This window comes from Carex rostrata, chromosome 23, assembly GCF_964058835.1.
Source record: "Carex rostrata chromosome 23, lpCarRost1.2, whole genome shotgun sequence".
Taxonomy (NCBI): Eukaryota; Viridiplantae; Streptophyta; class Magnoliopsida; order Poales; family Cyperaceae; genus Carex; species Carex rostrata.
The window spans coordinates 1,134,715-1,161,388 of NC_135940.1; the positions used below are offsets into that span (position 1 = coordinate 1,134,715).

Genomic DNA, 26,674 nt, shown 5'->3' on the forward strand with positions numbered 1-26,674 from the left:
ACATCAAGATTTAACATTTTTAACTCACATTATACAATAATTTTACATAAACTTGGAGTAATTAGGCAATATCAACCTTATGATATGGCTCATCAAATCAATTAATGATGCCTAGATCCTACAGAGACTTTGCCACTCAATTCTCCAGATATCTTAAGTGATAACGCAGTGAGGTTTATTGACTGATCAATCAAGGATTGCAGTGACAAGTTGATATTGTTCTTTGGATGCTTCAAACTTGCAATGCACTTTTCTACATTTTGATTTGCAATTTCTAGAAAATTTTGTACCTCGCGGAGCTCTGATGATGATAGCATTGTCTTCCCATGCAAAATCTAGTTATGTCATAATAGAAATAAAAGAAAATGTTATGTTCTTAATGTTAGTTGATATGGGAATACAAAAAAGAAGAAGCTCGTACACTCATCATGTAGAATGTCAAATTTAAAACTAAATGAATTATGCTTACATTTAGTCAGATCTAAAATTCTAATGAAATACTATGGCCCTTTATGGTGACATTAATTTTAATTTGTGAAATGGTTAGCTTTTATCCGAGGTTTAGCTTATCGAACTTTTACAATCCTACATGTATAAAACAAGAATAAATACTAAATTGGAATAAAAATGAACAATAATAATCAATAACATGAATTCACACGAATAAACCAAAAACAACTTAATGAACATTATGTATTTGAAAGATACCTTAGATGCACATTTGATCTCATGAATTGCAGCATTGAAGGATGAGTAGAGCGAGTTGATAAGATCAGATTTGATGTGATTGCTTGAGAGAAAATGAAGAACATTGGTGTAACTAGCCATTGTGACATCGATCGAGTCTAGCAGGAGAGAAATTTTGTGAGCCCCTGAACCAATGTTAACAGAACCTGCAGCACCAATAATAGCAGATTGGATATCATGAGCACATTTCAGAAAGGCAGGATGATCGGTGCATGATGGAATGTGAAGGGGATTGATGAAGGTGGCTACGCTTTTGGTTGTAGATATCGAGAGGAGAGAAAGGAGAAGGAGAAGGGGGAGAGTAGGGGTTGGTGCTGCCATGGTTAATTATGTGTCTTGTGTGATATGTTAAACAATTATGTTGTATGTTTAATAATTTGATTGAGGTTGAAGTGCTTGTCAGGATAGTATCTTATAGATGACAAGCACAAAACCATTCTCTATTTTTAGTCACGTGACTTAACTATTCATTCTATATACCTCCTTTTTTTGAAACTGACATTTAATTTGTTGTTAACAATAGTCAAATTAACTTTTGAAACTATTTTCTCGTTATGAATAGAATTTTGAGAACATAGACTTAATTTCTATTTCTTTTTTTATGTATTAATTGATTATGAAAACGTCTAGGTTCTATTATTTCAGTCTCTTCAGTTATAATTTATTAAGCTAATTGTTATTTTCAATCAACTAACATATTTGATACAATTGACAAGCAATGAACTAGTCTTGCGTGTACATTTCTTTTTGTATGCACATAGTTAAATTTCTACTGTGCTTTGAACACTGATATAAAAAAATTAAAAAAATTAAAAAGGTTAGTGTCAAAAATAGAGAGAGAGGCTGACATATCTATGACACATCACGTTTAGTCGCGCAATGTATTAACAATGTGTTGGTATATCCTGTTTAATTATTATTTATATTATATGTAAATTCTTCGTTGAAAATCGACTTGAATTTTTGGATGTGACAAAATGTATATAACATTGAAAGGTGCCTAAATAATTGTGATTCTTCTAATTAATGGTTTCTTATCTGTGCCATTTTTCATGGAAATAAATCTGATTTCTTATATAGGCAGAACAGAGGGAACCGAATCACCTACTTTATTGTGGACAGAAAATTTATGTTTCTAAAGTCACTGATATGTGGATTCGAAATAGATTTAGAGACAAAATTATATTCAATTATTTAAATATTAAATCCACTCTAAACTGACGTGTCAGTCATTTTAGAAGCAAAAATTTCTTATCCACAAAAAACAAAAATAGGAGATTCGTACCAAAACAGAGACCAACTATAGATAAATTGGTCAAGTAATTTATGGGGCAATTATTAACATTGTAACGGTCTTCCAATGAAATAAAATTGTAACGGTTCTTCCAATACAATTATTAATTAATGTAACATTAAAATATCAATGACCGGACCACTGTAGAGGTGTAAACGGATCCGTATTATCCAATAAATATCCACTTCAAATTCAAATTAAACAAATACGAATAATCTCAGATACGGATTCAGATATTTTTTGTATATGGAGAAATAACTCGGATATGGATACATATAATTTTCTGAGATTATAAATATAACAGATAATTCCCTAAAAGAATAAACGGAACGGATATCCATATATATCCAGATCCAAAAATGTAAAATAAATTTGAACTGATATGCAGATTTTACAAGTCTCGGTGTTAATCAAAACCAAAAACATAAAAATAAAAAAATAAAAATAATATGAATCGGATATGAATCCGAACAATAATGGATCCAATTCGTCACCCAATTTCATTTACTTATCCGGAACGAATGAGTTCAGTCTGTGAATTTCTGAATTAATCTCTGATTTCTTCCATAAACATTCCAGTGCATTTTTAATTTTGTTTTGAGACTAAAAAACATTCTGCATACCGAAAGCAGCGGACAATTCTTTCAATTCATTTCACACTTGCATAATTCCCAAAAAGCATACAGATTTGTTTAATCCCAAGGACTTTGGGCCTAAGAATTTCAGAAAATTTGTACATTTATTTAGTAGGGAAATCGTTTAATCTATTAGGATAATGGATTGGTTCTCTGAACCAATAAGCAATTAGTCATACATAATTGCCACTTTGCAAACTTAAAAACTTCAGTAAATTTTTATCAATTTAGGTATTTCATAATTATGAAATTTAGTAAATCTACTCATTGAAGACGGATACGGATACGGTATTGGCATTATCCTCTCCGAATCTGCTATGTTTACAATTACATGCCTACCGGACCATGTTATGTTAGCCAAGTCAAAAAAATTATTATAATTATATAAGTATTAAAATCTCTATTAATTTGTAAATTACCTAAAGACTGTTCATTTTGCACATTTAGTATCACACTTGAGTCTTGAGTAGTTAGTATTTATAAACACGGTGAATATTGAAAATTAAAAGTGGCTAGCATTTTAATGCTCGTGTAATGCACCAAAACATTATTTTCATTATGAATATAATGTTATTAACTTGAAGTTATCTTTCATTAACAATATAATGTTATGAAAAGAAAGAATCTGCAATGTGCCGAGCATTTTCATTTTTTGGAATGAGTCAATTGGGGAGAGAAAGATAATTAACTTTAATTGAAGAAAGAGAGCGTAGAGACGGTAAAACAGGAATTAAGAGGGAAAATTTAATTATTGCGTGTAGAATAGCACTCTTCTTATTATTAAAATCTCAAAAACAACTAAAATTTAATATTTCAAAGAAAGTTATTAAATTTCGTTACACAACTTGGGAGACGGCTTAATGACATTGACAACACATATTTCTGGCATATAAATTAGGAAATCAATATCTTGTCTCTTCAGTTTCCAAAACTAGAGTACATTTGAATTGAAAGTGAGGTTAGCGAGAATAGCGTGCTAACTCACATTTAGAATAGTCGCTAAATTAGCTTTTATGTCAGATTAGCATAATAGCACGTTAAGCTGAACTAACTCAAATAATGAGAATAGCTAATTTAATTTTCACTCAAACGTAGAATAATCGCTAATTCAAATTTAAAATAGTCGCTAACCCAACTAACTAAACGCACCCTAGTCTTTTATATCCAACAGATGCAGCACTGATATGAGCGTCCTTTCAAGACTAGACGACTCAGATCAAGCCTAAAATTCCATGTGCAATAGAATAGGTATATGATCGGATTCATCAGAAACTGTCCAACTTAATATAGAAGACCCGTATACTTTTAAGCCATAGCAAATGGAGACGCGATTAAGCCATAGCAACAAGTGTGAATTTTTTTTTATAAACTATAATTAATTAAATTAATTTTAGCAAAACAGCATATTTATTTTTTTGTTACAAAAATCATAAGGATCAAATTTCCAATTCAGTCACCACATTTTACTTTTTGGAAAGACCGAACAGAAGATTCAGTCTCTCTGAAAATCTCACATTTTTTGGGACCGAATAGGGGATTACGGGATTCAGTCTCCAATTTCCTTTCTTTTCTTTTTTCACCCCGCGCTGGGTTGGAATATGGAAAAGAATCTTCAATAATTACTTGAGAAAGGCGTGGTCTATGGGTTTGCATTAAGAAAATTTGTATTGGTTCATGAAGAACTGTGATCATATGATATCCAGATGAGAACTATTGTGCCCGTCATGATTTTGTCTAGGAGAACAATTTCTCTGTTGAATTGGTATGTTGTCAAGCGCATAGCAAATCACATGTAATACAATTTATTGACTCATCATACTGATTGTCATATGAAGATGCAATAAGAAACCTTATAATTATTGTCATAACTATCTCTATATACGAGAGATCCAAAAAAATTCTTGGGAGACCGAATTCTCAATTCGGTTCCAAGAAAAATACTGTGCAAATAAAAAATGCTTGAAGACCGAATAGACTACTCGATTCTTATTATTTTTGTAAAAAAGAAAAAGAAAAAGACAATTATACTTCTTTACTAAAATTAATTTTATTAATTATGATTTATAAAAAAAATTCAACAAGTGTGGTCTTGCAGTTGGTGGAATACAATTTTACTAGCAAATCAAAGTTCAAATAAACAAACACATTGCCTACAAATTTATTGGGTCTACTAATATATATTCACTTTTAAGTAGTTATTTTTTATTAAAAGGAGGGATGACTTTGACAAAAAAATAAATAGAAAATTGAGAATTAATAAATTTAGATAAATATGTTATTGGCAATATAGGTAGTCTAACAATTAAATTGAAAAGTCACTTCATTTACAATATAATATCAAAATCTCTTTTTTTTTTTTTTAATAGATATTATGTGCATCGCTGAGGTCATGCTTATAAATGTTGCATTTAAAATTAAAAATCATTTGTAATTTTTCAAGATAGTCAGAATAAATAATTGGCACATAATTCCCGTTCCTTAGAAAAAATACCCATGACGCAACGGATTGTATACTAATTGAATTCAGAATACTACATAAACAGAGAGAAGAGCACAGGTTTAAAGATGGTATGATTGGAACTATCCCATCAAGATCTCCACATTATACAATGATTTCACATAAACATAAAATAGTTAATTAATCAATATCAACATTATGATTTCGCCCATCAAATCAATTAATGATATAACTCAAAAAAAAAAGTTAATGATGCTTAGATTCCACAGAGACTTTGCCACTCAATTCTCCAAATATCTTAAGTGATAGCGCAGTGAGGTTTATAGACTGATCAATCAAGGATTGCAGTGACAAGTTGATATTGTCATTTGGATGCTTCAAGCTCACAATGAACTTCGCCACATTTTGATTCGCAATTTTTAGAAAATTCTCCACCTCATTGTGCTCTGATGATGATAGTGTTGTTTTTCCATACAAAATCTGGTTTTGTCATAGTAGGAATAAAAGTAAATGTTTATCATCATAATGTTAGTTATTATGGTAATAGAAAAAAAAAAAGTTACAAATTTATCCTGTAGAATGTCAAGTGTAAAACTAAATTAATTATGACTACATTAGTTAGATCTATAATTCAAATGAAATTACAAGTAATATGGATTATTGGTCAAGTCTTAGCTAATCCAACTTTACAATTCTACATCTATAGGACAATAATATAAACTAAATTAGAATAAAAATGAACAATAAAATAAATCATAACATGAATTCACCCTAACAAACCAAGAACATAATGGATTAAAAGGATACCTTAGATGCACATTTGATCTCACGAATTGCAGTATGGAAGGTTGAGTGAACTGACTTGATAACATCAGATTCGATGCGATTGCTTGAGAGAAAGTGGAGAATATTAATATAACTAGCCTTGGCAACATCAATTGTATCTAGCAGGAGGGAAATTGTGTGAGCCCCTGCACCAATTTCAACAGAGCCGGTACCGATAGTAGCAGATTGAATGTCATGAGCACACTTTAGAAAGGCGGGATGACCGGTGCATGACGGGATGGTAAGGGGGTTGATGAAAGTGGCTACAGTTTCCGTGGTAGAAAGAGAAAGGAGAGAAACAAGAAGCAGAAGGGAGAAAGTAGGGGTTGTTGCTGCCATCGTTAATTATGTGTCTAGTGTAATCTGTTAAACAATTATATTATATGTTTAATATTTTGATTGAGGTAGAAGTGATTGTCATTGTAGAATTTTATAGGTGACAAGCACAAACTACATTTCTATTTTTAGTCACTTGATGTATCTAGCCATTTAATAAACCTCTTTTTCAAATTGATGTTGAGTTTGTTGTTAACGCTAAGTCAAATTAAGTTTTTTAGACTATTTTTCTGTTTTTGAACAGACCAATTTGAGATCATTATTTAATTTCTATCTATCTGATTTGTTTCAAGCTTTTCAATCCCTTTTAAGTTGTAACTTATAATAACTGTCCTTTGTTTTTAACAACTAAAGCTTTAAAGCAATTGACAAGAAAAGGAATTATCTCATGTGATTCCTTTTTATTGTTTGTTGCATTTGTATATTTCTATGGCTATATAATTGTTCTAGAGATACTGAGTGAGATAGCATCTCTGATTTGCATGTGTTTACAGTTTAGTTTTGGTCCTTGGAACAGCTCTCTCTTTAAGGCACAATTCATTTATAGGTAAATTACAGTTCAAATAAATCCACTAAAGGCCCACTAAATCTAAGGCCCAAAATTTCCTATGAATTAAGAAACTGAACGCAATTGCATGATTGTAATGGTAAAGTTTGGTGATCGTGAAGAGGATCCAATTCAAAGTTTTCAAATGCAAAATTCTCACCTTAGTGTATGGCCGCTTAACAATATAAATCAATGTACATATAATTTGAACAATGAGGAGAATAATTTTCTAAAATGCTTAATCCAGCAGTATAATTGGTTTCTTTATTCGTATGGAAATGTGGTATTGAGATACATGTTCAGAAAAAAAACCCAAACTGGTAGATAAAATGAAGCAAAATCTCTGTTTCTTTTAACTACTGTAATGTTAGCAGCATCGAAGCATATGAACAGTTTCCAAACTATAAGATTAAATTGAAATAAAACAAATGCCAAGCAGTACAATTGACTGAAAATAATTGAAACTTGGATTGAGGACATACGAACAAGAACAACACACAGATATATATTAATATGCAAAAAATAAATTAACCATTAACAATTGAGTTAACAACAATTCCATCTGATCAGACAAATTTAGCCATCAACAAATTTAAGCTTCTGAAATTGAAACTGAGCTATCCAGAGCAGACCCCATATGACTAATCACAAACCCATAAATCTTTCTCTTCAACTTCTCAATTTTTTCCTTCAACCCCTCTTCTTCTGGTAATTTGCCAACCCCGTCCAACCAATCATTTATTTTCTTGAATTGAGATAGGACCATGGTAACTTTTCCATTGTTACCACTAATCCTCTCCTTATCTCCTATCAAAACAAAACCCACATCTAGTGCTTCATTGACAAATTTCAAAAACCAAACTTGCATCTCGCAGCGAACAACTCGTGCCAAATCTACCGTTTCATTCAAGCTGGAATTGTTGCTCCAGGACTTAGGGTTAGGGCTCGGAGAAACACGGGAATGTCCCTTGGAGGTAATTGGTATCGGCTGCCTCTTAGAAACACTTGTTCTTGGTTGATCTACAGTAGGTGGCTTGTCAAACTTGTCAGATATCTTACTAGGCTTTGAAACAGAATCCATGGTGGAGCGCACAAACTGGAGAACCTCCAGGTCAGTCATGAGAGCAGCTTCAACCCAGAGAGATGTCAACTTCTCAAATGGTGAAAAGTTTGTTTTGTCCCCGGAGATAGAATCGATGGTGTTTTGCCATTTTTGAAGATCAGTGTAAATGGTTAGAAATTGATCAATGGCCGGTATAGGACTAGTCACCTTTGATGAATTGCATAGATCAGAGAATTTGCTACAAATTGGCAAGAAGATAAATGTTAGTGAGGTTAATAATTATAGACATCTTATTTTGTCGAAGATAATGCTAAGCATTTTATAATTTATTTATTTATTTGTGAGGAGCATTAGAAAGAAGTCCCTACTTAGTTAAACACATGTCTTCTGAAATTTTGTTTCTACTATTTGAAACAAACTCCCCTACTTAGTTATTTGAACAAGCCCCTTTATCTTTCTTGGATCCAAAATTCAAATTAGTTCAACATTCTCAATTAAAAGTAACACAAAGTCCGGCTAAGTACAGATATTTGTGCAAATAGTGCAGAGGACTTTTTTTCCAAAATATCAACCTAAATTTATGTACACTTTTTTCCAAAATACCACACTTCTAGAGGAAAATTGTCATTGTTAATACCTCAAGTTCCTTATAACAGCCTCTGTGATTAAAGTCTCTTGCAAAGCCTCAGCTGCAGCAGCTGACACCACATCTCTTCTTTGAATAGCTTCCTTTCCGAGTTTGGCCAGAGTATCCGACACACCATTCAACGGGATGCTGCCATCAGTCCATTTGCGATCATGGAGACTGATCTTGGGTCCATGCCCAGGTCTCGGCTTCTCTGACACGGGGGAACCACTTTTCTTAGCATGTTTAGGCTTTTCAAGTTCAGATTTATCATCAGTGCTTGATTGGTCGTTGCTGACATCACTCAGCCTGCGCGACATAGCAACCTGTATGAAAAATATAGACATGGTTACATTAACCAGAAATCAACAAGTAATTATCATTCTCTCAAATGGATATTTATTACACCGTGCTTCATTAACGCCCATATAGGATCTACTGTATTTATAAGCCAAAAGAAAAGGTAAAAGAACAGTTTGACAAATTGGTGGTAGTTTACATATTGTTAGTGATTTGTTGTAATTCCTGAGTCTTGACATGCGTTTCATCCACATATGAAATCTCTCAATACCTTGCATACTTTTAAACAAACAGCTAATGTGCAAGACAATTGCAAACAACAAATGTGTATCTACACAAATATTGACAAATGACAATTATATCCAAAACTCTGATGAGATATTTCTGTCCAAGTTCAAGTAAAACTAAAATAAAGGTGGTTTCCATATTGCGCATAAAGCAAATAAAAAGCTTTTGGTCGGGTAATAAATGACCACTCACACAGCTGCGCTGTTTTCAAAACCACTTAAAATTTCTGTTAGTTGCACATCTAAAGTGGAGTGTATTTTGCAAATATAACAAAATGCAGGTTATAATTTGCCAATCGTCAAGCACGTGTGAGTAAATATAATTATACCTGAGTTCTTAAAATGGCCTCTTTTGTAACCTTGCTCTTGTTTCCTCCAGCCTTCTCCTTCCCTTCTAGAGAAATGATCGAGCCGATAGACGAGTCATCCCAGCTCTTGCGAACCGACTTGGCCGAGCCCAGAATTGCATCTGAAACCTTAGGTATACCTGCTACCACCAATCCTACCCTTCTCTTCCCAACACCATCAGCAGCTGGCGCTGGTGACATTTTATTCACACCCGATAACCTGCTCAAAATTTTACTTCAATAACAGTACTATACTCTACACCAGTATATGTGTATATAACTAGGACATCAACACAACGAAAAAAACAAATGTGAAACTAAGCATACTCCATCTCCCCAAAACGACATGTTGACAGTACCAAGATATAATCTTTAATTTGGTAACTTTGTGGTCCTAACTGGGCTTCTCAGATATTAAATTTCTTATCAAAGATACAATCCTTGTTATCAGAACCAACAAGCAGAATCCAATAATAATATATCAAGATAAAACTACTGACCTTCTCCCTGGTGAAACGGATGCCCACCTGGCAGCTGGTGATGCAGACCCTTTTCTTGAAACTGGTGACGGCTGACGGAACCGAGATGGCACCACAATTGCTGGTTCTTTTGCAATTCTTCTATTCTCCTCCTTGGCCGCAACCAAACTTGGTACCACGCACTTGGAAGGAACCGGTGACACTGACCTGACAGCAGGTGAAGCTGATCTTTTTGTATTGGTATTCGAATTATTCAAATTTAAATTTGAATTGGGAAGTTTGCCTGGTGCGGGTGAACCCGACCTTCGCCTCACCGGCCCCTTCTCAAGTTTAGGTGTAATCAGATTCTCCTTGGGTGCGAAAACCATACGGTTTGATCTGGAAGAGGGTAGCAATGGTGGAGCTTGGCGAGTAGGTGAGGCGGGCTGGATTATAAACCCGGCTCCAGTGGGTGATGAGTGGACAACTAACTGTTCAGGTGATCCAATAAAGGGGTGAGGCCGAGAGGAGGGGACTGGACGGAGACCCTCGGCTTTGGGAACTGGTGAGGAGGAGATCAGGCGGTCTACATGAACTAGTTGCCCTAATTGGGCCCGACTGGAGAGAATTGAGTCGGCATCATGACTGGAGAGGGAGACGTAGGTGGAATGTACGGAGTCAGATAGCTGCAGATAGAATCCGTGGGATGGCCAGAGATCGTCAGCTGTGGAGGCGGTTAGAGCCGGTACTATACCGATCACTTGGAGCATGGCCGACCGATGCTCTCCAGTTACTTTTGTGTCGGTATCCATTGACTGCAGTAGCTTGAGGAGGACTCCCGGCGTGAGCGACGCCATTGGAGGGGATGAGATGGTCGGCAATGGAGCAGAGAGAAAGGTGAGGGAGTTCTTGGAGAAATGCAGACGGGTAGGAAGGAAATAACTGGGTTAGTGGGAGAAAAATTAAAGAGGCCGTGATCATCACGTGAGTAGAAGATGAGTAACGGTTGCTCCTGGAGTAAACATAGGCCATTGTAGGTCCCATTTTTCAGACAGTGTAATAATATTTGGATCTGTGGTCCACTAGTAGATGAACAATTAAAAACGTCACGGGTTAACGTTTAGCGAGTGGGACGATTTTGAATTTCAAATGCCGCTCATGGAAAGAACTTCTAATAATCCTCTCTCTGTATCATGTAAACGGAGAGGTACTGTTCTCTTTCAAAGAGATGACACAGAGGTACTGTTCTCTTTTCTCTTTCAAAGAGATGTCCATTTGATTGGTATCTGGAGAGCATACATCCCAGAAGTGCACTCCAGCATGATTAGAGGCGGCGATTTGAGGTCGCTTAATTGATCCTAGCCGTCAGTTCAATGAATTCTCCTGGAGATTTTGAATAACGGTTTCTTTTCCTGCTAATTCACATCCATGCTGGATTTTTTTTTTTTAAATAGAACTGCTTTTAATTATATTTAAAGGATCAAGTATTGTAGTTGTGAAAGTTATAAAAAATTACTCCACCGGGTATTTTAAATGGTAGCATCAGAGGTTTAAATAATTGTAAACTGAGGTTTAAAAGTTTGAAAATTTAAAATGCTTTTGATAAACGACTTCAAAATAACTCAAAAGTATTTTTTCATGGATATCATTTGAAAGATAAAATCGAATAGAAAACGTTCGTATTTTTAGATTCATAAAATTTCTCACAAATCATCGGAAATATGAACAAGAATTATAAGAGAAAAATAAAAAATAGAGTGGTAAAAGGAATATTTCCTTTTTTGACTTGAAAACAAAAATAGTTAAAAGTCAAAACTATACATATTTAGAATTTTATGTTTGCAGATAAAGGTTTACATGATTTTGAGTAGCATTGTAAAATGTTATAACAAAACTTTAAAACATGAATGTGAGCGCTGAAAATAGAAGTTAGATAAAATTAGAAAGTTTTTATTGTTATATTAGTTTGGAGGCGCACTCAAGTATGATGACTTGGAGGGCAAAACGTTTCTCCATTTTTAACCAAATAGAGCTCTTGAATAATATGAATGAAGGTTTTTTATTTTTGCATTCATTAGAAGATCGGATTGTGATGTGAATTATTACAATACAAGTAATAAATCCTAGTTGATACTCAATTCGGTTGCAAGTGTACAACCTTGTCAAGTAGTACTTAGGGATCGTCTCCACAGGGACAAGTCGGAATATCTAAGTCTAACCTAACAATTTAATTTAGTAAAAGAAAGTAAAAAAAGTTTTTTGTTTGTTCAATTGGTTGGTTTGATTGCGATTAAACTAAATTAAACTAAAGTCTTAAAGCAAAATCTGAGTTTTTAACAAGTATGAGAAATTAGGGTTTCTTAGGGTTCCTATCCACTAGTGTTATGACTAATTGGTTTATTAAATTTGTTCTTTTAGTTATGAAGGCACAGTTGGGTGTTGTAGGTACAAAGTGATATCTCTATATTAATATCATCTTTAAATTAGAATAAATGTCACCTCTCGGTACTTAGCTACTCTAATTTAAAGTCATTAAGTTCTTACTGTCCCAATTGATCTAGAAAACTATCTTTCACCTCTCGGTACTTGGCACAATTTTCTAAACTATTAGGTAAAGCCCGTATAAGACAATCGTCACCTCTCGGTACTTAGCCTATCAAATACTCTATTCCTTATGGTCTGGACCTAATATTCAATTTCTCAATTGCAAATACCAAATCCTAGGGTTTCATGTGATTTTGATTAAGTCTTCACAATCAATTAAAATAAAGAATAGATCATAACAAAGAACAAGAATATATAAAATAAAACCAACTAAATCATAACAAAAGTTTCAAGTACAACCCTAATCAACCCTAGAAAAGTCTTTAGCCAGTCATGGCTAAAGCACAAATGAAATCAAAAGAATAAAAGAGTTCCAAAGGAAAGAAATTAATAAAACCGGTTGATCAATGATGTTCTCTCCTTCCTTCTTCTCTCTTCCTTGCTTTTCCTTGCTTTTCCTTGTTCAAAACTAGAAATTCTACCTAAAAAGACGTCCTCAATCTGTTCTATAGGTCCCCTTTTTATCCCTCCTCCAAAACCTAGAAATAACTAACCAAAAATAACAAATTCGGGCTCTGAACCGACCTAATTGCGGGCCGCAATACATTCATTGCGGGCCGCAATAAAGGTCCTTGCAGGCCGCAATAAAGGTTTGGAAAATGCTGTCTTTGCGGGCCGCAATAACGGTCCTTGCGGACCGCAATAACGGTACTTGTGGACCGCAATAAAGGTCCTTGCGGGCCGCAATAAAGGTGCAGAAATGCTCTGACTTGCTTGGTTCTGGCTTGCTTGGTTGTGGGCCGCAAATGATCCATTCCGGGCCGCAATGCATGTTGGCAGAAGCTCCAATCTTCGTGCTAACTCACCTGTTTTGCTTCGTTAAGCTCCAAACACTTGATTACCTGTAGAACAAACATAACTAGGGCAGTAACTTGAACGTTTGGACATTTCTAACCTAATTAAACCTAATTTAATCAAAACTTGGCTTAATTTACATAACAAACCCTAGGTTTCAATAGATACAACTTCAGCTTATCAGATTGCCAGTAATAACAATTTATGTTTTTATTAAAACTTGTGTTAGTTTGTAATAATCTAGAAGTCAATGATACGATAAAATTATCATATATGTTTTGTTCATGAATTGGATGTTTAATTATATATCATTTTGTTGCCTTGAGTATTATTACATTTATGAATCATTCCGAATTTATGTCTGGAGTTGTGAAACTTCATAATACATATGATATATACTCTTAAAAGTCTCTAACCGAGGTGTTATACTAGTTGCACCACTAATTGCTCAAAAAATGAAATTAAATTATAATTGAAAGTAAATGGATGAGTTTAGAGAGATTTGACACGCGGGATGTTAACGGAGTTCGACAAAACAAATGCCTATATCTCAGGGGCTCGCAACCTCTTGTGGGTGCGCCTTTCTATTACCCAATACGAAAGGATTACAACTTGTGAACCGTTGAGCCCTTACACACCAAGCGGGAAGTCAACCAGCCAACTCAAAGAGATGAGAACAAGGTCTCTTAGTTCAAGCTACTCAAGTGAAACACTCAATATATCACTCTAATCTAATCTAACTCAAGATTAGTGAAGTGGGTTTGAGGTTGTTTAAGGGATTTTAAAGTTTTTAAGCTCTCACAACAATGGAGTAAGCTAAGCTCTCATAAAATAGCTTTTTAGAAGTTTAGGGTCGGCTGCGATGATTTGGGAAGAAAGCCCTATTTATAGAGACAGCTAAAAAATGAGCTATTTGACCTAAAACGTTACCAATGTTTTATAAAACATTATAGCGTTTTAGTTCAAAATGCGATTTAGGGTTTCAATCTTCTGACAATTCAGTAAAACATTACCAACGATTGTACTGTAAAAACTTGATCAAAAACAGGAATTTCTGAAGTTCATATTTAATTAAAACGTTACAACGTTTGTAACTTAAATTTTGAATTTGATACAACTGTACTTAACGTTCTAACCTTCCTAAAACGTTACAACGTTTCAATTTGATTCTGTACAACTGTGCTTCAGCAGTTATGTCAGTTTTAAAATGTTACAACGTTTATAAAATGTTACAACATTTTAAGCTGTTTCTGAGTTTGATCAAACTGTTACTTCAGCGTTTTTGACAGGCCTAAAACGTTATCAATCCCTGTGTTAACAATCAAAGCCTTAATTAACAATCAAAACCCAAATGCAAAAGCCCAAAAGTGATAAAATGAAAGTGCACAAAATCAATTTTGCTACCACCACCAAAACCACCACTAAATGGCATGGATGGTAAATAGTCGAAACTTGAGGGGCATTTTGGTCTTTTGACGAACCTCCTTATTTGTCTATAAATAGAGGGGTGAGGTGAAAGAGAAAAATCACTAATTTCGTGCTATCGTATTGTGTTGTATCGATTCGTTAATCTATTTTCTCTCTCTCGATTTTACGATTGTTGTTTAGATCACAGGATCGGTGAATAGTGTTCTTGCGAAGCACGTGGTGCATATGACTAACATGCTTGTGATAATCATTAACATATGCTTGTGACTAATACTATTTCATCTTTTCTCGGTAAATAGTGTTTTTGCATAATTCTGTAGTTTACGGTATTTCTGGCAAAAGAAATAAACCGCTCTCTGGTTAATCCTGGTGGATAACCGATAGAGGTATCAGATGTCTGATACTCTGAGGCAAATAGTTCCTCAAATTCGGTGTTCTCGATCAGCTGCATTCCAATTATAATTTGGAGACAAGGTATAAATATGTTATATTAATCTATTTAATTTGTAAGTAGATTAAAGTTTTAGAAATTAATCATGGAGTAGATCTGAAAAAAGATTAAATTGGGTTTTGATGCCAAAGGAATACTGAAGGTGGACCGTCTTGAAAAGTTTCCTGACATACCCCGTTTAATCCTTGGCTTAAGTTAGAAGTAAAATTTTGCATTTTACGGTCTTTCCGCAGCTTAAGCCTAAACCGGTTTTGGTTACCCCGAAACCTAACAACTTGCAAATTATAATTTTTTTTATAAACCAAAATTAAAAACAAAATATGAAAGCAACATGATTAGTTTTCTTTTTATAGAAATCATAAGAATCGAACTATTATTTCGATTCGAATTTTTTTTTGAAATCGAAATGGTAATTCGGTACGAGATAGTTTTACATGTTTTTAGTCTAGTGGCCACAGAAAATCAATAAATTCTTTGGACTAAAATGACATTTCGGTCTCGTAAGTTAATTTTTTTTTTCACTTGAGAGGCAACAGTTCCCAACTTTATCTCTCTTCTTTTCCTTTTTTCCTCCTCTTTTCTTTGCACCCAAACAAGCTCTTTTTTTTTCAATCTCAAAACTCAATTATTTTTGTTCTAATAACATAGATTTGTATATTTTTTATACTACCACGTGAAACCACCTCACATCGAATTGTTATTTCGGTCTCGAAAAAATAAAAAGTTCGGACCAAAAAGACAGTTTGATTCTTATGATTTTTACAAAAAAAAACTAATCATATTAGTTTCATAAAAAAAATTTAATTATGGTTTATAAAAAAAAATTTCTGCAAATTACGCATGCTTCCTAACGGTGGTTTCTCTGGGACCCACACACGGGGAGGCAATCTCTGGACCCTAGTCCAAAATTCAAAAAATTCGACCGTTTGATAAAATCCGCTCCTCTCCATCATATTCCGCAAATTCTGGTTTTCTGATATTCTAACTCTCTTGCCAAATATGTAGCAGTCCACTAGACAGATATCCTATACAAATAAAACAAACACTTGATCAAACTTTAATTCACCATACACGATAGGGTCTTAGAGGCCACTGCTACTCAGTTGCCTTTTTTGATCGGCACGTTTATTTTAGGCAAACAATCCCTTTTATAATCTCTAACCTTGCCTCCGTTTCAAACAAACCCCAAGACATCGACTGTATCAGAGAACTCAGAGACGAAGCAATGGAGAAATACGAGAAGCTAGAGAAGGTAGGAGAAGGAACCTATGGCAAGGTCTACAAGGCGCATGACAAGGCGACGGGACAATTGGTGGCTTTGAAGAAGACACGACTTGAGATGGATGAGGAGGGGATCCCTCCAACGGCTCTCCGTGAGGTTTCTATCCTCCAGCTGCTCTCTCAGAGCATCTACATCGTCAGGTACTGGATGAATCCTTTGATTTTCTGCTTTTCGTCAGGTAATTGGTGGTTTGGTTTAATTGAGAGAAAGATGGGTGTTAATTAGGGAGAGGAAGGAAATTGCTAAAGAGAAGAATTGGGTTCTTTTAGAAAACTTTAATTTTGCTTGGAACGGTTGCTCTTTAGATTTCCCAATTTTTTTATCGTTGTTCTCTTTTTTTTTTGACAAACCGCAAAATTTGAAGAGGAAAGGGAGAACAGGGAAATTGGCAAAAATAAGTTGGTTTGTTTCAGAAAGGGCATGATTTTCTTTACTCGAAACTTCTCTTTAATAATGTCAATTTACAATTGTAGTCATTTTTTTTTTCTTTTGAATAAAGAGCAAATTTGACCATTACTTTGCCGGATAATAAACAAAAAATGTGTCGTATGTACTGATTTTATCATGTTTTCATTGCAGATTGCTCTGTGTGGAGCATGTAGAGAAAAATGGCAAGCCAATTTTGTACCTTGTTTTTGAGTTTTTAGATACTGATTTGAAGAAATTCATCGATTCATACAGAAAGGGGCCCAGTGCCAGACCCCTACCTCCTAATGTGATCAAGGTATCCTTTCGTTTCCTTTGTTATTTAATTTCTCTGGCAATCAAAATATTAATTTGTGATTGATTGATTAGTTATCTTTTCTGATTGTGTAAATTTGTAGAGCTTCATGTACCAGTTGTGTAAAGGTGTGGCCCACTGCCACAAGCACAGTGTGCTTCACAGGTAATATCCCAATTTTTTATCCTTTGTATCTACTTTCCTCCTAATTTTATTTATTTCTTCTGAAATTATTAAAAATTTAAACAGGGACCTAAAGCCTCAAAACCTCTTAGTTGACAAAGAAAAAGGCATACTTAAAATTGCCGATTTAGGCCTTGGCCGTTCCTTTACCCTCCCAATGAAAAGTTATACTCATGAGGTACATGTTTTTCTTTCTATTTCAAAACCCTAATCCTAGTGTATTGCACTATAATTCTAACAATTGCATTTAAAACATTTTTGGCATTTTAGATCGTTACATTGTGGTACAGAGCTCCTGAGGTGTTGCTCGGTGCAACCCACTACTCAACTGGGGTCGATATGTGGTCGGTTGGATGCATTTTTGGTATGTTAAATTCCAACCTTTTCGTAACTTCCATTTTAGAAATTTGCCTAAACATACCGAATAGAAATTTGATTCTGTAATTGGTTTCAACCAGCAAGTTATGGATTTCATAGCAATTACGAAATCAATTAATTTTAATTGATGCACATGACCTTCAATGCATGAAATGATGCAGCTGAAATGGTGAGAAGACAAGCTCTTTTTCCTGGCGACTCTGAGTTACAGCAATTACTCCACATTTTCAGGTGCCAATTTTATTTTCATATTCTGGTAAAATTGATAATTCAATCATTCTGGTACTGCAGTGGTACCAATCCCTTTAAGGGCCTGACTATAGTACTGTTTCGAGAAATGATATGCAAATTACTGATCTGAATGCATATCTTCTTTGTGTGTGTGTGTGTTCAATCATTCTGGCCTGACTAGTACTGTTTCGAGAAATGATATTCAAATTACTGATCTGAATGCATATCTTCTTTGTGTGTGTGTGTGTGTGTGTAGGCTGTTAGGCACACCATCAGAGAAGGAATGGCCAGGAGTTACTACTCTGAAGGACTGGCATGTCTACCCACAGTGGACGCCTCAAAATCTGGCACGTGCAGTACCAGCGCTAAATGAAGATGGCGTTGATCTACTCTCTGTATGTACCGGACTTTATATTTTTCTTTGCTATTCCATACAATTATTTTATTTTATCCTCATGTACATTTTTTAATTAAATTTGCAGAGAATGCTTCAGTTTGACCCAGCTGAGAGGATATCGGCAAAAGACGCCATGGCACATCCTTATTTTGACAGCCTCGACAAATCTCAGTTCTAACCTTTCGTTTAACAAAAATATTAAAGGAGTATATTGAAGTGCATGTCCTTTCAAGGCTAGATTCAAACATGATGTATAATTTTGGTTGTATATCATTTTAATTTATGAATTTGATTATTTGTTGTTAGACTAATTCAAGTGTTATTAGCCCAGTTTATGAATTTCTGTTTAACTGGAATGTTATCAAATGTTAAGAACCTTTCTTTTCCTAGAAATGGTTCTAGTTTTGTAAAATTGAAGGTTGGAAATTCTACCAAAAACAGTATCGATTAATAATGCATTGTCTGTGGTATGTATAGATCTATAACTCTGATGCTGTTTTGTGTCTACTGATTTGGTATTATAATCAGTAGAACTTGTTTGCTTAATGAAACTGGACAACCGACTTTTGTCAACAACAACAACAACAACAACAACAAAAAATCAATTTATAATGCAAGAAAAAAGAAATTAATTTGTTGGAAATTAATAGTTATGCTTCATCTTTTTTTTTCAATAAATACATGTTAAATTTTTCAATAAATAAAGTTACAAAGCTTTTTCAGATACCAAACAGTTTTGTTCATCTATTTTTTTTTTAATCACCTTGAAGTTTCAAATTGGATCAAGAATACAATACCATAGGAAAGTAAATAATTGAGTATTGCATTCTAGACTATAGAATAAAGAAAAATTATGACATCTTCTGATACTGCTTCAAATTAAAATTTTATTAAAAAAATGATATTCATTGAGGTTATGTAAAATATTAAATAAATATATCATCAGATTGGAGGGGTGCTCAATTGGCTGCTATTTTATTCATCAGTTTGATTAGTAACAAATACTGATCAATTGACTGCCAATTTACACATCAGAGATACAATACCAGTTTGGTATGGTAATTCCAAAGTGATTTCTGAGAAAAATGAAGTAATCTGGCTACTTCAATTTTTCAAGTGTGAGGTTGACAACAGAAGCCGCAACATAGGAGCTAATTCTCATTTCATACTTTTATGAAAGATTTTCTTAGGATTTTTTTTTCAATTAGCTGGTTTACATTTTTTTTCCCACTTTTTTATTTTAAGTTCAATTAATTGTTTTGAGCAAATTATTTTTTCATTAAGAAGTTAAACCCCCTATATATGTAACTGACACTTCGTTAATTAAATATGGACTCGATCCTTATTTTTTCTACAAAAAATATTATTATATAAGTTGTTGTGCAATTGTTGAATGATTGCAAAAAAAGAAAAACCAAGGTTATAAATAGCGATTATAGCAGCATAGCAGGGAAACAAAAACAAAATTATTGCGTATAGCATAGCTATAACGGAAGCTATTATAAATAACACTTTTTTTCCTTTTCAAAATTTATATCCTATATTTCTATTAATTATAAACATGATCAATATTAGAGAATTGGAGTAACAACTAATTTAAGTCTATATTTTTTTTTTCAATCATGCAAATAATAATAAGAAGAAAAAGATCTACAAGGTAATATTATTTAATAGTTTATACTTCATAGTATTGCACATTATAATAGACGGAAAACAATTAATTTTACAAGTGAAATGAAGTTAGTATATCTAGAAGAAGAGCAAGCAAAAGAAAGAATTAATATTTAAATATTTTTCGATATAGACTGAGAGATTAAATCACAAATCGAAACAGAGTTACATAGTTCGATTTAGCATACTTATCATAGCAGACCATGTAGCATCAGAAATAAAAACAGAAGCACAAAAGTTCATATAAATCACAAAGAAAAACTCATGTAACATAACGGTAGCAATAGCACATAACGATAATAGCAATAAGTTATTACAGCTATAACAGACGTCGTAGCTGAATTAGTACACTTTTGTATCACAACTTAGTTTTTATGGTTCAAAAAAACTATAACACAACTATAATTAGCTATTTAGAACACTAAAAAAAATAAACTGATTTTAAGGTAAGAAGTCGATTTCTAATTTCTAGCATTTCCGCATATGTCTTATTTGATGACTTTCAATTTACGTGTTTGACCAAACAAGGATATTGATCTGAAATGCAATGGACTAAACTAGGACTAGTAAAAAAATTGTTAGTTTATAATTCGCTCGAGATCGATTCATAAAATTAATATTTATAATTAGTTTGTTTAATTTGGCTTGATATATCATCATGAATTCAAACTTAATTCAGTTCAACTAATCATGCTGATTCGAAGGCAACAAACTTAATCTGCATACTGTTTGATTATTTCTGATCAGTTCATCGAGCAAATAACAAAGTAGCTCGACTAAACTCAAGATCGAGTCATAATTAATTCGATTATTTGCCTAAGCTCGTTTATGGTCCTAGACTAAATAGTAGAATTGTGAATGTTTGACTACTTCTTGCCTTTATTATTTTTTATAATGCGGTTGATGAGACATAGAGATCAAATCAGTCCAAGCAGAGCAGATCACTTGCAAAGTCTTTTTTGAGTGTAATTGGGGTTAAGAAGATAAGTCTATTTTCATTCAAAATTCAAATACAAGCGAAAATGAAATACCTTTTAAATATTTCAATGAAAGAAGGTATCAATCATAATTCACTATATATGACAGTCTATTAATTTGAAGTCGGTATCGACGATTCTATTAAATTCATGCAATATATTTCATTTTATAAGTTCTAAATAGTTAGCTATAGCTTTGCTATAGTTTTTTCGGACAATAAAATCTAAGTTATGAAATAAAAGTGCGCTAATTCAGTTACGACCGCTATTATCGCTATGCACTATTGCTACAACTATACTCCATGGATTTTTTTTTTTTTTTTTTTTTTTGCGATTTACATGGGCTTCTGTGCTTCTGTTCCTATTTCTGATGGTACATAGTCTGCTATGATAAGTATACTAAACCGAGTTATGTGCTTCTGTTCCTATTTGTAATTTGATCTCTCATTCTATATCAGAAGATATTCAAATGTTTTTTTTAGGGTAAGGTGGCAAGCAGTCATCTTACGATTTTTCATTGATAAAAAAAATAATTACAAGGCCCAACAGACCATATTTAATCCCAGAATATTAAAGGATAATAATAAGAAATAGAAAAGAGAAAACAAATAAGAAAGGTATGTACAACTCAATTATTTGTCAGTAACTAACTGTGTGGTCTATGTTAACCATTGCAATGTGCACCCCATTGTCTGGCCTCAAAGGTGGTTTCACTGGCCAGGATTAATGCCGGCTTGGAAGTTTGGCTAAAAATTCTCCTATTCCGTTCCCGCCACAGGCCCCAAAGCAATATCCCAGATAAGCAGTGACAGTGACGGTCGAGATTGCCATAGGCAAATATGACCTGACGTGGCTGATGGAATGGGGGGTAGTTGGAGTAGAATGAAAAGTGCTCCCCAGAGTGCCTGTGCGTAGAGACATTCCCACAGCAAATGTCGAGCATCTTCCAAGTTTTTCCTGTGGCAAAGTGTGCATCCCAAAATCATCCCACAATCTCTTTTGCATAAAACCTCTCGAGTAAGCAATTTGTTTTGTGACATAACCCAGATGAACACTCGGACCTTGGGTGGCGCTTTGATTTTCCATAATCTGTTGGAGAAGGGGCAGATGATTCCTCTGTTATGTAGAACTTTGTAAGCAGATGAGGTCGAGAATCGGCCCGATGGTTCCCATGACCAAGCAGTGGTATCCGCGGAAGGGTCTGTATGTGTTGAAATGTACGTCCGTGGTGTTGTAGAGCGACAGAACTGTGTGGGACCAATTGCTCTGGGCGTTTGTATGGAAAATCCAGATCCATTTGACGAGAAGAGCGTCATTTTGCGTTTGGAGGTCAATTACTCCAAGGCCTCCATTCTGCTTGAGCGCACATGTTTTTTTCCCAATTTACTAGGCAGTTGAGCGGTTTGCATGGGTCCTGGCCTTTCCAAAGGAAGTTTCTCCTTATTCTATTTATGTGCTTAATCACCCACTTTGGTATCCAAAAGGCTTGCATAAAGTGGAGCAGCATCACGGAGAGAGTGGAAGATATTCAAATGTTAATTCTTCGTTTTGCTTGCTCTTCGTCTAGTATTCACTTGTAAAATTATTGTCGTTTGTTTCATTGAAAGCTAATTTAATATATGAAATGTTTAAATAGGTATACTGACTTCATTGCACTTGTAAAATTAATTGTTTTCAGTCTATTATAATCTGTAATACTATGAAATATGAACTATTAAATAATGTTACCTTGTAGATCTTTTTTTTTTCTTCCTATTTGCATAATTGAAAAAAAAAAAAACAGACTTAGATTAGTTGTCATTTAGTTGTTACTCTAGTTCTCCAATATTGATCATATTGATAATTAGTAAAAATATAGAATATAAAAAAAAAACGCTATGTACGATAGCTTCCTCTATAGCTATGCTATTTGCAATAATACTTTTTTGTCTCTTTATTATGCCGTTGTAATCGCTATTTAGGACCTTAATTTAGATACTCTACATTTGAATATGCACTTCAAAGCATTTTTTGGTCTTCTAATTGTATGCGGGGGCAGAATTGGAAAATTATTATAATGAAAATTGAATTTAATAAAAAAAAAAATTCAGAAACGAGACATATTTATTTAATTAAACAAATGAATTGTTAATAGGGAGACAAACTATATAATTTTATTAAAAATAACAGAAATTACACAAAATAATTGTTAATTTTTCTTAAATATAGAGGAGGCTTAATACCTCATTGTATGTTTGTCATACACATTGTAAGCTTCATAGAATTTTAAGAGTCAAACATGATTATTCCTACTGATGGATCTAAATAGAATCCTAAACTAATAATTAGGCTCTAGGATCAAATCCAGAAATTTATTTGGTATCAATTCTAAAAAAACAATTTGTTAGGATTAATTGATATGAATTGCTTCCCTCCGGTGCCAAACAAAATTAAATTTCTCCTTTTGGGATAAAACTAGTGATATTAGGAAATAGGAAGTCACTTGGTAGTCTCCTTTTGGGGTTAGAACTTAGTACGTAGATGTCTTTTTCATTGAAATCCCAGATCGAATGAAAAGGAAAAATGTTTGAATATTTCTTTTTTCCAAAGAAACCTCATGTTTTTTTCTTGATGAAATTAATACTATGTTGATCCATGACTAAATTCTCATTTCTCAAATGTCCTCCCACTGTTTTATGGCTCATTTTTTTTTTTTTTTTTTGAAAAAAAGATGAATATTCAAAAATAAATTCTGCAATAACAGAGTGTACATTATTTAATTGACAATTATGCATATTTAGGGTTGGATCGAAAAATAAGTATGAAGTTCAAAACACGAAGTGTGCATTTTACAATAGACGATGATTCATTCAACAATTAACAATTGAACATATTCTATGTAATAGCTGAGTGTGCATTTTATGTTCAAAAGCTATGTTAGAAATTTCAAGATAGTATTTAGAACTTATCAAAATGTGTTTTGACTTGATCAAAACACATGAAAAGCTACAAAGTTATATTTAATTAAATTAGAAGTTTGAATTATGTAATAAATGATGTATATTTTGTAATTATTGAGTGCATATTTATAGTGTGTGTGAATAATTATATTGGGGCTATTTGAGTGAATTTGCGAAGATAATTATTAGGCCGGTTTCATGATTTATTGCGAATGTTGAGAATGATGTAAACAGATGTACAATCATATAATATTATGAGAGTGAGACCATGGTACTATGCATATCGCACTTTAGGGCTGTACAAAATCGCTCAAACTCGTAACTCGCTCATAACTTGTTCGCTAACTATTCGTTTTAATTCGCTCATTTACAATTCGAGTCAGTCGTTCCATCTCGAGTTGACTAACTCATTTAATAAATGAGCTAAGTTTGAGCATACTCCAACTCGCTCATTAACAATTCGAGTTGCACAAAATTCATCACAATAAATCTCATACCCTTCTAAATGACTCAGTTGTGTTTGAATTTTTTATTTTTTTAGTTGTCTTATTATTTATCTTTGAATTGTTTGTGTTTAGATAAAGTATTGTTAAATCATTTAAATTGTTTGTGCTTAGATAAATTTTTACTAGTATGTAACTATAACTAAGAAAATTGACTGGTCAAATGAGTTATAAATGAGTTGTGAGCCAACTCGAGTTGGTTTTACAGCTCATTATTGATATCCCAACTAGAGTTGACTCGCTCATTTACTAAATGAGCTGAGCACAAGTTGGGGCTAACTCGCTCGAACTTAGCTCATTTACAGCCCTATCGCACTTTGATATGCACTATAAATGAATATTTTTATTTTTGTAGTTCAAACAGTTAACCTGAACTGTTCAACACGTTCTCCATTTGTAAATGAGTTTGGAAGCCAGATTTTATATTTTTTTTTTTTAAATCTACTATTTTTTTAGATAGGTAGAATAATGACTACTTTTGAACAGTGCACGAACTTTAGATCAAGTGATTTTGTACCTATTTAAAAGTATAGTAAAATAATTTAAAAAAAATGTAAATTTGATATTTAAGTACATTTTCATATAAAATTAAGATAAATGGTTGGATTGACTATTTGAATTTTAGAAAAAATATGAATCTGTAGTAGAGATCAAAGTACGCTATGCATAGTACCTTCATAGCAAGCTTGGTTACAAATTTTATGGCAAACTCATGTAATCCATTTTAGAACTAGTTTGGATAATCGTAAAACAAATTAGAATTACCTAAAAATCTTGAATTGGATATGAGTTAAATTTCACTTCCAATATTTATATTTAATTAATTACAATTATGGTATGTGCGATGGAATGGTGATATCTTAATTAATTAGATAGGAGTAATTTCTAACTCTTCGTTACACTTTTGCATTTTAATATTATAAAATATATTTGAGAAGTAATTGTAAAACCAAAAAGTTAATTAAACATTTAACTTTATTAGTTACACGCATTTACAGTAACATAGGGTATCTAGACTCAACTTTTAGGTGGAGTATTAAATAGGCTGACATATCAAATTTAGACATTTTTTTTCAGTTTCAAATGTCAAAGTGGACTTATCATGATTGAATGTCTAATTATATACACAGGAGGAGCGGAGCCAGGAATTTTTTTATAAACCATAAATAGAAAAATAATTTTTAGGGAACCAGCATGATTGTTTTTTTTTTTTTAAAAACCACAAAGACCGAGTGGAGCATTCGGTCTCCACTTTTTTTTTTCTCCAGACCGAATGCTCCACTCGGTCTCACCATTTTTTTCAATTTTTCACAGATTTGGCCACATAAGATCCGAATAATCTTTTTATGTTTATGTATAGAGAGTGACTTGAAATTTTAAAATCCAAAAAGTCGATCCGAACCGTTCATCTTGTTTTCCATATTAATATGTGCTTGGAGACCAAATTTTACATTTTTCTGAATTTTTTTACTATTTATTAAGTCACTTCGAAAATTGTTGATCCAACGGTGGCATAACAAAACAGTAAAATTAGCAGCCACCGTTGGATCAACAATTTTCAAAGTGGCTTAATAAATAGTAAAAAAATTCAGAAAAATGTAAAATTTGATCTCCAAGCACATATTAATATGGAAAACAAGATGAACGGTTCGGATCGACTTTTTGGATTTTAAAATTTCAAGTCACTCTATACATATACATAAAACATATGCCACACCGTTTGCCGCACGAAAAAGTTGAAAAAAGTTGAAAAAAGAGTGAGACCGAGTGGAGCATTCGGTCTGGAGAGAAAAAAAAGTGGAGACCGAATGCTCCACTCGGTCTTTGTGGTTTTTCAAAAAAAAAAAACAATCATGCTGGTTCCCTAAAAATTGTTTTTCTATTTATGGTTTATAAAAAAATTTCGCGGAGCCAAGCTGTTTAATAGAGTACGGCAAAAATTTAGAATGAGATGTAATTATTCATTATTTTTAATATTAGTTATTATTTTATTTTTTAGAAAAATAAAATATAAAACTATAAGTATATTTTGGAGAAATAATTTAGGACGAGATATAAATTTTTAATTTATTTTGGCATCTTAAGTAATTTATAAATTTCAAAAATTTGTTGATTGAGGTCCTCCTCTGACTTTATGTAGCTCCATCACCATGGAGTGGGGGGGATTTTCTTTTAAAAAAAAATAGAAGTGA

At 33.2% G+C, this 26,674-nt stretch overlaps 2 protein-coding genes across 3 annotated transcripts; one reads left to right on the forward strand and one right to left on the reverse strand.

The window, feature by feature from the left end:
• Positions 1-7,350: 7,350 nt before the first annotated feature.
• Positions 7,351-11,104, reverse strand: LOC144574719 (serine/arginine repetitive matrix protein, putative (DUF936)). Its single transcript, XM_078324758.1, has 4 exons — positions 9,965-11,104; positions 9,447-9,684; positions 8,543-8,856; positions 7,351-8,143 (listed from the first exon to the last, which is right to left on the reverse strand). The coding sequence occupies exons 1-4, from the start codon at positions 10,777-10,779 to the stop codon at positions 7,435-7,437; spliced, it is 2,076 nt and encodes a 691-aa protein (XP_078180884.1). The 5' UTR covers positions 10,780-11,104; the 3' UTR covers positions 7,351-7,434.
• A 5,260-nt stretch (positions 11,105-16,364) lies between these two features.
• On the forward strand, positions 16,365-18,726 carry LOC144574737 (cyclin-dependent kinase B1-1). 2 transcript variants are annotated; one of them, XM_078324778.1, is made up of 8 exons: positions 16,365-16,622; positions 17,062-17,206; positions 17,307-17,368; positions 17,453-17,564; positions 17,657-17,750; positions 17,926-17,995; positions 18,252-18,390; positions 18,478-18,726. In XM_078324778.1, exons 1-8 carry the CDS (start codon positions 16,426-16,428, stop codon positions 18,568-18,570), a joined length of 912 nt encoding a protein of 303 aa, XP_078180904.1. In that variant the 5' UTR covers positions 16,365-16,425; the 3' UTR covers positions 18,571-18,726. The 2 variants fall into 2 exon arrangements, with proteins under 2 accessions (XP_078180904.1, XP_078180905.1); XM_078324779.1 differs by having other exon boundaries at positions 17,657-17,696.
• Positions 18,727-26,674: the final 7,948 nt, after the last annotated feature.